General features: G+C 40.0%; 1 protein-coding gene across 7 annotated transcripts in view; it reads right to left on the bottom strand.

Annotated features, from left to right (window-relative positions):
• Positions 1–37: 37 nt before the first annotated feature.
• rufy2 (RUN and FYVE domain containing 2) overlaps positions 38–13,059 on the bottom strand; it is a 33,224-nt gene continuing 20,202 nt past the window's right edge. For 5 of the 7 annotated variants that reach the window (XM_033623661.2, XM_078162631.1, XM_078162628.1 and 2 more), the window contains 6 exons: positions 6,968–7,087; positions 6,518–6,647; positions 6,291–6,385; positions 4,947–4,995; positions 4,749–4,829; positions 38–3,578 (listed from right to left, as the gene is read on the bottom strand). In XM_033623661.2, coding sequence (XP_033479552.2) covers positions 3,435–3,578; positions 4,749–4,829; positions 4,947–4,995; positions 6,291–6,385; positions 6,518–6,647; positions 6,968–7,087 — 619 coding nt within the window. In that variant the 3' untranslated portion in view covers positions 38–3,434. Of the gene's footprint in view, positions 3,579–4,748; positions 4,830–4,946; positions 4,996–6,290; positions 6,386–6,517; positions 6,648–6,967; positions 7,088–10,865; positions 11,039–13,059 lie in introns of those variants that run through there. The other 2 variants (XR_004501534.2, XM_033623671.2) reach the window with 2 other exon arrangements.

The raw sequence follows: 13,059 nt of genomic DNA, 5'->3' as shown, positions 1-13,059 counted from the left end.
ACACAGAAATTTCAATGTCAAAAAAACATGAAGAATGTTGTTTGTAATGTGGTTTAATCAGAAACTGCTACACAGTCAAGGCAACATACTGTTGGCAATAGAGTTAATATTAAACTGGCAGGATTTAGTAAGCTAAAGGGCCACAGTGATTATCAACATTATGTATATACAACATGTCCCATTGAAAGCTGGGACATGTTTAAGAGCAACACTGTACAAAAAGGTTTCAGGCCTGGGTGCATTTCAGAAACATGTACCTATAGTAATGATGATATGATAAACTGGTTGAGTTTTAAATACTTTAAACAATAAAAAACCCCTCGGTGAAATAAACCCAGGCCTGTTTCATCTCTTCATGGGAATGAATACTTCCAGTTCTTGAAAGGTCACAGGTTGTAAACATCGTATTGAAGTACAAAACCAGAATGTGCTGTGGAACTTGTATAACCCGTCACTGAAGAGTGTACAGTCATCAGCATTAGTTTGAAAACACAAACATTAAAAAAAAAAAAGGAACAAAAATAGTCTTGAGTTTCAAACTTTCCCTCTCAGGAATGGAGCAGCAGTAAAATGTGGTTCTTCTATATCGTTTCCATCTGCACTGAATTACATCTAACTTCAAGTGAAGAGGAAACAAACAAATTCCCAAACTTCTGAAAGTAAAAATGACTGTGCATAACACAAAATCAAATATAAATACTCTCAAATTCATCTTTCTTACAGGTAATATTGGATTGGCAAGTGTTTAGGTATATTTTGTGGCTGTGGCGTCAGACATGTGCAACACTCAAGTCTGTTCTTAACTTCTGACTAGTCAGTGAAGTGGTCATGGTGTGAGCTGGCCAACAACTACACAGCCAGTTAAGACTGATTTCAAAGTGTCACCAGAGAGGACAGCATCTGGTGCTCTTCTTGGTCCTTAAAGGGATAGTTAAGATTGATACTTCACCACAGTCAGTGTATTACCTACAGTAGATGGCGGTTGGCACGCCCCAGTTTGGAGAAACAGGCAGGAGTACCGCCATGAAAGCTAAGAAATGTACTGCTGTGGAGGCAGGCAGCAGGGAAACATATTTTAGACACCTATAAACCATCAATATCAGTTTAACTGTGCACTATATTTAGAGTATTTTCACCGCTTTACCCTGCCGACAGATGCCCTTTCCAACAGGGCACTAAAGCTATCGTCTCTGGTCTCTTTAAAGCTACCAGACTCCATCATGAAAATCAGTAATTCTACCTCACAGGACACAGGAGTTGCAGGTCTACCACTGCCTCCATCTGCTAGTTAGTGTTATTGTGTGACTTTGGTGTATCTAAACTAGCCCACTGCGGCAGTGGTAGACCAGCAACTCCCATGTTCTGCGAGGTAAAATAACTGCTGTCAAAGGAGTCTGGTGGCTTTGAAGAGAGCATACATAGAATGGCTTCAAGTTCCTGTTGGAAAAGGGCTGTCTGATAGCAAGGTAAGGGGCCGTACACATGCCACATTGTTTGCGTGCTCGAATTAATTGTTAATGAGGATGCATGGCAGGCACGCACAACACCGGAGCGACACACACGAGTTGGAGTGCAGCAGCACACATCGCATGTCATGTGATGAGAAACAACCAATCACAGCTGACCGATATCTTTCCCTTCTTCCGTAAATATCAGTTTGCCATCGGGCTGCCAGAACTTTTCATATGCCCACACACAATAGGCCTACGCACAAAAAGCGTCTGGAAGAAGATCAGCTCTGCACTTAGGATTTCAGGTAAATAGGCTATGATACAGTTCTTATTAAGGTTGCTTAGCAACCTCAGACACAACCTGCTGCTGTGCACTTGAAAGCTGGCACAAAAGAGACACAAAAGAAGCACCTAACCTCGCATTTTCCAGGTGGTTAAAGACGCGAAAACAATGTCAATATAGCATACACATACAGATATTTTAGGTGTCTAAAATATGTTTTCCTGCTGCTGCCGTCCACCGCAGTACACTGCTTATTCTTCCATAGCAGTATTCCTTTCTACTTTTCCAAACTGTGGGCATGCTGACTGCCATCTACTGCAGGTAACACACTGACTATGGATGAGTGCCTCATACAACCTCCCTCAAAAAACCCAAATGATCCCTTTAAAGCAGCTTCCACTGCATTAGTGTCTCCAACAAACAGTGTAATGTGCCTTTAATCTATATTTCCTTGGCTACTAGTGACGCCTAGTGTTGCGACTTGGAAACATTTTACTTTAGACTCTGCCTCCAAAAATCCTGTCTGTAGAAATCCAGGGCTCATTTTGGCAACATGAGAAGCACAAGTGCGCAATACTCCTTGGATTCACACAGGCACAAACGGCACCAACATAATTTTTAAAAAAAAAAAAAAAAAAGAGAAAAGAAAAAAGATTTTCAGTTCCTTTGACAGTCACAGCTGCATGGGGAACTAGTCTGCTCATAGTGTGAGCGGTAGCAAAATTGGCGTGGAGCTGTGAACGTTCCTGGAATTAGTTTGTCTCATCGTCACAAAGTATGTTCCCATGTTGCTCCTGTGCATTAAAACAGAGACAAAAAAACAGTTGTGATCTTCTTGCAGTTATCGAATTAACTTAACTATCACGTTAAGTTAGATTTAGCCCCTCTGTCAGGTTGACTTGAACCTTTGTGCCTGTGTAAATGTTGCCTTTATGTCTGTGTTAGTTTCACTTCAGCCCTACAGAGGGTGCTCTGCAGTCTCAGTAACAAGGCTGTGATACTGTATTTATAAATTATATAATCTCATATGTTTGGTTATACACTTATTGTATACAGTTTGAGGCTTAATACATAAATTATAATGATGCAGTACAAAATAAGACTGATAGTTTGATTGAGAGTCTGCATTTAGCTGCAGCAGCGCTCATCACAGTCAGTGCAGTTTCACTTTCAGTTCATCGTGAAGTCGTTCCTCCTTTCATAGCAGAGCTCCGTCCTCACACAGCTCTGTTTCACATGACTCTCTTGGCCAAGGTCATTCATATCTAAATTTAATCTGAATGGTTTCTTTTGTACAACTGATGTATATTTAAGATAATCTGTCTGCCAACAGTCATGACCGTCTACAAATATTCTCACTCCTTAAGTTTCAAAGTAATACATGTTGGCCCGTGTTACAGTGGGCTGATTGCCTCCTTCTCTGTGTACAGTAAGTAATACTGCAGAGCATCTGCAAACAAAGTAGTGACGTCAAACAAAGACGTGTCAGAGTGACGCAGACGCCCCTTATTTTGCCTATAAGGGACTTTTTTCAACCTGTAAATAAAATTATGTACTAAATGTTCATGCACACGGCCCATGTCTAGCAGCAAACTGTGTTGACAGAAGTTGGGAGATGGATCTTACAGAGGGCCGGAGGGCTGAGATTTGCCATCTCAGGTTGTTTGATGAAGCTGACGTAGCGACAGTGTGGGGCTCCTTCACGTTGGATTGGAGGAGCATCGCTGGAGGAGCAGGGCGTGGCAGGTGTCACAGACTCGGACTGGTTTTGGTGAGGCGGGCAGAGGGAGCTCATTGTCAGAGCAGCTGTTACAGAAAATCTCGCCACAGTTCCTACAGTGGTGCTGAAGAGAGAGAGACAGGAAGTTAGTACCCCAGTAACTGACTGATCGTCTGTCCACTGAGAAATCAGTCTGATTAATATTCCAATATTATTCCAAAAATGACAATATTCTAAATTTGATACAAGTCATCTAAACAGCATATTATGTTTGGATATTCCTAACAAGGCCTTTTCCAATTAAGAAGTGGGATATGATGGTATTATTTGGAATTTAGGAGCATTCTTCAGACATATACAGGGTGCATTTGGGACATATATCTCAGAGTCTTTACTGCAGTTCGCGACACACAGCCGCTTGCCCGTTGTCATGGATATGTTTTACACAAACCAACTAGCAGACAGTTAGCAAGGCTGGATCGAGATGCATGCCCAAAACAAAAGCCCACAATTCTGGTCCTGAGTAGAAACGCCTATTTCTAAAAATTATGCACGACTTGGATATTAACAGGTTTTTGGATACACACAAATATCCAGGTAGGTGTCTGAAGGAGTGAAAAAGGAAAGCTGTGCTCGCATCATCGTTGGAAAACTGCAAAGAAGCAAAATGGTTCAAGCAGCTCCAGCCGTTCCACTTTTCCATATTTGAAGTGATAAATTACATGAAAGACTATGTTTATCTGTGTATGCACAGCTGCATGTAAATGTGGATATTAGTGGAATAATTATTTTCATTAGCCACATAAACAGCTTAATAGGGAGTATTGTCTTTTTTGTATGAGGACAAAAACAATATTTTCTGCATGTAAACGCAGTGAATTATTCAGCATAGCACTACTGTGGATCCCTTTGAGGCTAAAGCCATGACTGCAACATCAATCTCCTCAAATGGTTGTTGAGTTCCTGCACATTGCCTTTTCAGCCATAGTGGCTTATTTTCTGACTTGTTGTTGCTACTGGAAACTAAAACAACTTACTTCCTGCATGAAGGATGACTTTGCCGTAAATAACAGGTGACAAAACAGGAAGTAAATTAGAATGCAAAAGCTTTCATTTTGTTTTATCAGTTGGTGTTTACTTATGCAAAAAGGATATGGTTTACTAACTTCCTCACCAACATCAGGGGCCTACAGATGATGTCCAGTCCTAGTTTTGACCGTGTCTGGATTTCAGATGTGTGAACACATGAAATTGGAATTTTTCGCTTCATATTTGTGGTTATTTGTTAACTGACCTTTCGTCTTGAGATGGAAAACTCCTTCTCACACAGCTTGCAGTGGCTGGCTTCCTTGTCCTTCAGCCAAACCTGACCCCCCTGCAACAACATGATACAGTAAATCACTGTTTCACCTGAACCTCACATTATAGACATTAGAAAACAGCACAACTTCACTAATACAAAATCTATACTAAATTTTTTTTGTTACTTTACCTGAAGAGCTTTGTTGGCTTCTTTGATGTCTTCAATCTTTAGTTTGGATCTGATGACAAAAATGATATAATGAGATAACTGTTATAGGTAAAGGAAATACATAAAAATCAACCACCAAACCATCAGGTAATCAAACATTTATTCATTCTGAGGGAATTATTAAAAACAGTAGAAACTATTGGAGGTTCTCTTTTTAGTTTCATTTAGAAAAACGTGTTTGTTCTTTCTCAAGAATTAGAAACTTCAATTTTTTGCAAGAATGTAAATTACAAGTAAAACATGCAAAAACACTGGTATGGTACATTAAAGCTACTGTTGGTTTTATGAAAATAACCTAGTGTCATATCTGCTGAAACTCTATATTCTGAAAGAAATACATGAGAAAGATGGTCTGTAAGAAATCATGTCTGTGCTCCTCTACCTACTGCATCTAGTGACATTTTCTAAAATAGAAGGTGGTGCTCCAATAACAACCAATCAGAGCCAAGAAGTCTAAAGCAGCTGTCAATGCTTGCGAAATATGGTCAAACTAGGCAGCACTGAACAAATATGAATCAAGATTCTGTTTCTCTTCTCAAATGTTTTAAGAAACATATTTTAGTATACTGTTTAGCTGCAAAATGAGAAGGTTTGTGACCCCGCCACTGTACCAAGCACCGCCCACCGACTAGACAAACATCCCTAAAGTCGGAGCAACAACTTGGAAAGTCAGATACAAGATTTGTTCAGTTGACTTCATATTATCAAAAACATGGCGGACAATAACAAATATTTGGTTGATTTTAAGAAACTTTTTCTTAACACACATATGTCATATCAAGTTTTTGCTTACATATAATTCATAATATGGTATTAGGTTACAACTGTTAGTTACTGTCCAAGTATAGCATCCTAGAACAGTTAGAAAAGTTATTTATTAGCATTAACCCCATTAACAGGTCAGGTAAAGCAATATTTTAGTGGTTTTAAGCCATTAATATATAACACATCTTCTTTGTGGTGTCCTTGTTGTTTCCACATTACAACCAATGAGCTCATGAACACACCAAAGTCTGAAGAAAGACTTTCCGAGGAAATGAGACCATCTGAAGAGCGTGTGAATGCAACATAACTACAGCTTGTGTGTAGACTGTCCAGGTGCTGTCCTGCCCTCGCAGTTGAGATCTGCCTTTTTTATTCCATGTTATTCACTAACATTTAGAAAATAGACAAGGACATTTGTGTATCGATGCCAAATCTTCCACCTCTACATAGCAATTCACCTATGAGTCTTTTTCCCCCCCCACCCCTCATAAATACAACTTTCTAATGGTGCACACATTTTTAAAATTAAAGCACACATACTCGCTCAGTTTGGAGCCCAGTTCCTCGAGAGCTTGTTCTTGGTCCTCACAGATGGTCTTCAGCTGAATGTTTTCATCCTGGAGACGATGGAACTCCTAGAAGAAAAATGCAACAGACGACATGCATCAGATCACGTGTTGCAAATGCTGGGTCACACACACAGGTATGTAATAAAACGTACTACACAGTATCACACACGGTACATTAATTTCTCTCAATCTTCTTACCTTCTTAAGTCCGTTGATCTGCAGCGCCTCTGTGCTGAGCTGAGACACAGTATCCCTCTCTCTGTCTAGATCATTCTGTAGCGTCTGCCTCCACTCCCTCTCTATCTTCAGGTCCGTCTCCAGCTGCTGGCTACACAAACACAAACGTATGTACACACCAGTAACAGGTAAAGATGACATACAAGAGACAGAGATACAGTGAGTAACAGATTATATTAGGCCACACTGCTGTGTATATATTTGATTTAATTGTATTTTACTGGTCCTAGGTATGAATCAGGGCTGTGACAGCTTCAGTTAAAGGGAGAAAAGCTTTATCACCAACTGCTGGCTCCCCATGCTACACAGCTTATGGTGTATTAGCCTCTGTTGTGTCTCTGAGCACTACAGCTTCTCTAGATTCATGTATGTGTGTGCCAATTAATCTGTCTTTGGAGGGGTTTTGCTTACAGTTGCCTTTCTCTGTGTTCGATCTGCCGCTGCAGGCTGTCGGCCTTGTTGGCAAAGTCCAACTTGAAGCGTCTGGTTCCCTCCTCGGCCGAGGTGCGGTGCCTCTCTGCCTCCTGTAATCTGCACCATTATAACCAGGGACAAACTCAGGACCATGGAGAGAAAAAACTGGGATGGGGCGCGGGGTTAGGAGGGAGAGGGATAAAATAATACAGGGAAAAGAGGATGACTGGGAAGGGACTGGGGTTTCTGGGTGGAAAGATGAAAGAGGGGTGGCTCAGGGTAAATGAAGGTTGCCTTATAACACCAGAGAGTAAAACTTAAAAGAGTGCAGGGGTTCAAAACAGTTAGGAACACAAAGGAGTGATGAGTCCAAATAAAGACGCATGATGCAACAATGAGGGAAAACCGCCTTCAAGCAAAAGAACTGACAAGAAATAAAAGAGGACAGCTAACAGAGAGAGCTCAGACAGAGCGAACAGTGTTGTCTTTTGCAACGTCGTACAGTATATATCCACAGCATTTAGAAAAATATGCCAGTTTTATTGTTTTATCTCAACATTACACAGGGAGGAAACATTTATAGCTTGTTCCCAGGATATGTCTTTTAACAAAGGTTACATCTTAGATACTTGGACGATGAGGAGAACAATCCCACAACACCCTGATTTACAGCAACTGTTGATGTGGAGCTTTATAACTCCTTAAAATCACACAGTAAATGCACACGTTAACGGCCCTCTGAACGTGGTCAAAAACTCAAACCACACCCAACACTTTCAAAACATCTAACTTTATTGGTAACGGTGGTAAAAGACAGTAGTTGTGAGTTTCCAACAGCTGTACTGAGTGTGTATTCGTCTATAAACTGAGAGGAGTTACAGTACTATGAACATGGAGTTAGAATAGGTAGAATGATTACTTCCTGATCTATCACAAAAGTCAATAAATATGCCAAGACAAGACACAACGACACACCAAGTTCCCTTGAGAGAAACTCCAGAGGTTTACTTTTTTTTTTTTTTTTTTTTTTTTTTTTTACACTTGGCTCAGTTCTGTCTGTTTTGCAGAAACAAAGCACATGATTTGAGCTAAAGCTGCTGGTCCCACTGAGCTGTATACATTTGCAAAACCTGACTCGATCTTTAAGTTTTCAGTTCAGGCAAATCTACACAAGGAGGAGATGGGCTGTGTCTGAAATCACTCGCTTTTCACTGTAGACTGCACTAGATTTACCCACTCGTCTGAGTGTGAAATCCGCTATCCTCAAAAATTCTAAAAGCGAAAAAAGTAGCATCCATATCATGTGACCTTCTTTCTGCTTGTAACATTTTATAACATTACCTGTCAGAGATGATGCAAAATGACAATGGTAAGTGCCAGGTATCTTTATTTTCTGCTCACTAGAAACTATTTTAAGTAAGAGAATACTGAGTGAGTGAAGAGGGGACTGGTTTCAGACACAGCGAGGGTCATCACAGCCAGTCAGAAGCAGGTCAGGAGGTGCAACACATGCAGAGCAAACTGGCAACAAATTAAAAGCAGGAGGCTGCACAGGCAAACTCCTGTCTGATTGAACATCAGGGATGGGAACTGAGCACCGGTTCCAGTTGAGAACCAGTTCCAAAGTGTCTGATCCATCTGAATCGTACGTCTCTGTGCTTATCAATTCCTTTTATCGACGCTGCCATGTTTTTCTGACAGTTGTGTATTGTACCACAATGACGTCAAACTAAAGCTTCCACGCTGCTGGAAACTTGCAACAAGAAGGAGTCATGGCAGAGAAACAGTCCAATGCATGGCTTCAGTGCTGTTTGTAATATCTATAAAATGATACTTCAGGTCATGGTGGAAACACCAGCAATACACTAAAACAACTTTCTATGCAACATGGGCTTAAATTCCATGAATGCCATGTATTTGACACACGTACTAACATTAGCGCCACACAGGTAGGATCAGTAGATTTTTCTCTGACTAAAAAAACCTATATGAAAACAAATGCTGTACAAATATTAATTTAATCTACACTGTGTTTACACTCAGAGATAATAAAATACTTGCACTGATGCTGAAAACCTGTGTAGGCCTACTTTTTCCCCACACAGAAAATTGATCAGGAGTCAATAAGGGAATCGATAAAGAATCAGAGTGATACGTAGAATCGATAATGGCATTAATATCAATAAATTCTTCCCATCCATGCTAAACATCTGTAGCAAACACCACTGACTGACTGTGATGAAATATAGGCAGCTATACAAACAGTTTGTGTAGGCTTATGAGATTTATGTTCCTGCTCGTGCTTTGGACCCAAACACTGTCAGCTCCATTAAGGTTAAAAAACAGCCAAGCATGAAACAACAAGTTACTCAACAACCTCTGCAGAGCCACTATGGATGCCACTTAGGGACAGTACAGTCATTATTAGGGGGGAGTCCAGAAAGTGGGGAGGGTTGCACATTTTTTTATTTCTGCTGAGGGGATTTCAGTCTAAACTTTTTGGGAGAGTGGCAGGAGTATTGTAAGTGACTAAACTCTCCATCTCTCCAGTGAATATGACATTTCACTTTATTCAGCATTTAAACTGAAAGCACAGGACAGTGAATTAAAATATGTCAAAAATGTTTAAGTGTCATAAAGTGACAGTGACAACTTTTGGTTAAAAAAAAACAAACAGTAATGGCGGGAACATTTTTGTAACCAGGACATATGAGTTTGATAGGTTTGCTTCAATAGTGGCAACTGGCAATTACACTATCTATTGTGCTTTTAGCTACATGAAAATTATTACTCCATTGAGAAATGTTGCACATTCATTGTGCAATTTTAGATACTATTAGCAAAATGAATTGGATGTACTAGATGTTGTCTGTAAGCCTTAGATGTTGATATTTGGTTGAATTTAGGTTGTGACGTCAAGTGACCATGATTCAATGTCAGGACAACGTCTAATACCAGTGTCAATTGATGTAGAATACTGACGAGAGATGATGTTGATATTTTGTTGGTTTAAAGTTGTGTTGTTAAGCAACCAAAATCAAATGTCTTCTGAACGTTTCATACCAACATCATTTTGACGTAGAATACGGACATTTAGTCGTAAGGGTTGGAGAACAAAGCCCAGTGTCTGAAAAATGTCTTACATCGTTAGACCTTTAAAATATTTCCAAACAAAATTTAACGTCTTTCTGACGTCATTTTGACGAGGAATCCAAAGAAAATATTATCAACGCTGGGAGGGGTCTTGCTTTTACAAAGTGCAACAGTAAGTTTAGCAACAGCTCCCCTACCCCAATAACTGTTGTACAGTCCCTAAACACTACAGTGACACAACTCTGTTAACCAGTGGCTCTGAATGTTGCCAGATTAAGAAGTGGTGATACAACGGGAAAGCCCACTATACTCATTCTAACTCAATGTAAACAACAACAACAACGACCCTGTGATTACACCTCAGAGTCAACTATCTTACTGTCAGTGTTACTGCATATAAACTGACTACTGGAGACAGGAAGAATGTGTAGCATGTGTATGTGTGTGAGGTTGAGCATGTGAGTGGATAGATAAAGTAGTATATGATTAATTAAAAATGTTTCTATTAAAGTATAACTGATGTAATATTCAGACAGTTCTCTGACCAGCTAAACCGGGACATTCAGAGGAAACTTATCTCCCCTTATCATAAACCAGCAAGGTTGTCTGAGGACGATTTAACTTAAGTTCATAAAAACATGTTGCAGTGGTCTCACTCTGCTGATGATGATCATGTTTCAGTAATTAAAAAGGGACTAAACCATGCATTCAAGTTTCACCTGATTCTGCGGCTGCTCCCCAGCCATTAAACCATCTGAATATTAAGTGCAAAAAACAGGAATGTTCCTTTAAGTTAAGTCAGTTTATTCATTCGGTCGTAAGCAATCGTGTGTCTGCGTTTTGCGTGGGTATGTGCATGTTTGTCCTCAGAAGGAGATGTCCTTGACTAGCTTGTACTGGTGCTCTGTGTCTGTGCTGGCACACTTAACAAATGACATAGCAAGCGTTCTGGTCTGACTTAGCAGATCCTTATCACTGCACAGGGGAGCAGGGATAAAATCAGGAAATAAACCAAACGTGGTTCCAAGGGAGCAAACGAATGGATGGATGAGTGGATGGATGGCATAAAAAGAGACAAACAGAAGGGAGGAAAGAAGGAGGAAAGAAAGGAAGGAAGGAAGAAAGGATGTCAATACATCAGTATTCTAAGTGGCCCCAGTTACACTGAACACTTTAAGTGACTCTCAACATCACAAGCACAGCAGTAAGGGTAAATAAAAGTCATTAAAACACAGAAATCTGATTTCAGGCTGCCAGGTTCACACTGTCATCAGATTTGTTCAGTCTGGATATATTTTCCTCCACAGTAAGCGTATGAGTAATGAGTATAGGTGGGGAGGAGAAGCACAGAAAGGTAATGTGGACAGATAGATGAATATAAATAACTACATCAGACAAAAAGTGGAGTTTTCAGGTGAAGTGAGCACAGAAGTACGCTATCAACATGATAGATTAAAGCCTGATCTCTCTAAAGTAGACAACACATTAAGTTCTGAGGGGGAGATTTATCTGTAACAGCTGGTAAATAATTTTAAACAGTAACTCTGTCTGAACATTTTACCTTCTTCATTTGGGTTTTCAGCTTCAACACAAAACTCCCACTGAAAATAACAAGTGTACCAGGGTCTGTGTCCTACCAGCCTACTGTACATACACTTAGAGAGCAGCAAAAACATTCAAAACCAATCACAAATAGGATGGAACAGACTCAAACCAATGGGAGAGGAGAGGGGAGGGGTGGACCGTGTTGACTAGTAGACGATGAGGTGAGGAGGGATCATAAGGCACCAATGAACCAGCAAGTCTCATAACAACTGATATGGAAATAAGGAGCATTACACACTGACTGTGGTGCAACACAGCATGCATGGAAAGATCAACAGGGTCATTTATAGACAAGATAAATTAAGGACTGCAAGGTTTCCCCGAGGAAATAGTTATAGGAAATCCTGACGCTTCTTGTCTCATATTCAGTTTAGTTAAAGGGTGATGGCCTGAACAATAATGTTCAATACACACTGCATATGATATGGTGCTTCTGCTCTTTTCCTCTGAAGGTTAACGTTATTTTTCATAGAAATGTATTCAGTTTTACGATGTTATGATCTAAGTGGAGGTGGCCTTTTTTTCACTTGGCCTGAAACCTGCATTGGGGACAGTGACTTCAAGCATATTTTTGGCAATTTCAGTAGATTATATAAAATTGAATTTCTAGGGCAATCGCAAACCCTGCCAAGTCTCTGTCAAGTAAAAGCTTTGGATCTAAAATTTCAGTAAATTCTGTATAAAAAGACTTTTGGATCATGCAAAAGTAAATAAATCACAGCTAAAATAATGACATTTTGGAAATTTTGAAGGTTTTTAGTGGACAATAACAATGTGCGATTTAGTTTCAACTTAGGACAGCATAGAGATCTAAAATGCAAACACTTTCTAGTGTGTCTTTTTGCAGTTTCATAAGAAAAGTGCAAGCTGCCTCAAGTGAACTGAGACTACGTCTCCTTACATCAACAGAAACGAATACATCTTTATTAAATAGAACCTTATAAATCTTCAGGGAAAAGTGAGGAGGGAGGCATTTCACAAAACACATTTGATGACTGTTCAGAGTGCCATGGAGTAACCAATCATATCAGAGACTCAGCTCAGCCAATGACAGAGACTTATCAATCCCATCACACGTTGCAGCGTGATCTAAAAACCCTTCTGTAGTAAGGTGTTGTGCTATGGAACATTTTTGTAAGCTGAGGGCACAGGAGAGCAATAAGGAGGTTTGGAGGAGACAAGGATTAACACCTTTAACCAATTTCCTATGAGAAACCTTTAAACAGTGATGAGGAGAAAGAGTCAAATACATTTTCTCCATGTTTTCTCCCAGTTCTCTTCTTGATAGTTTCAAGCGGCACTATGCAGAACTCTGAAAGGTTCTGTATGCAACATTCAGAGCAATGATACAGCAGCAAACCACTGTAGGCTACGTACAGATATGGAGGAAT

Source organism: Epinephelus lanceolatus, chromosome 2 (genome assembly GCF_041903045.1).
Source record: "Epinephelus lanceolatus isolate andai-2023 chromosome 2, ASM4190304v1, whole genome shotgun sequence".
NCBI lineage: Eukaryota > Metazoa > Chordata > Actinopteri > Perciformes > Serranidae > Epinephelus > Epinephelus lanceolatus.
This window is presented reverse-complemented; position numbering and strand designations above follow the sequence as displayed.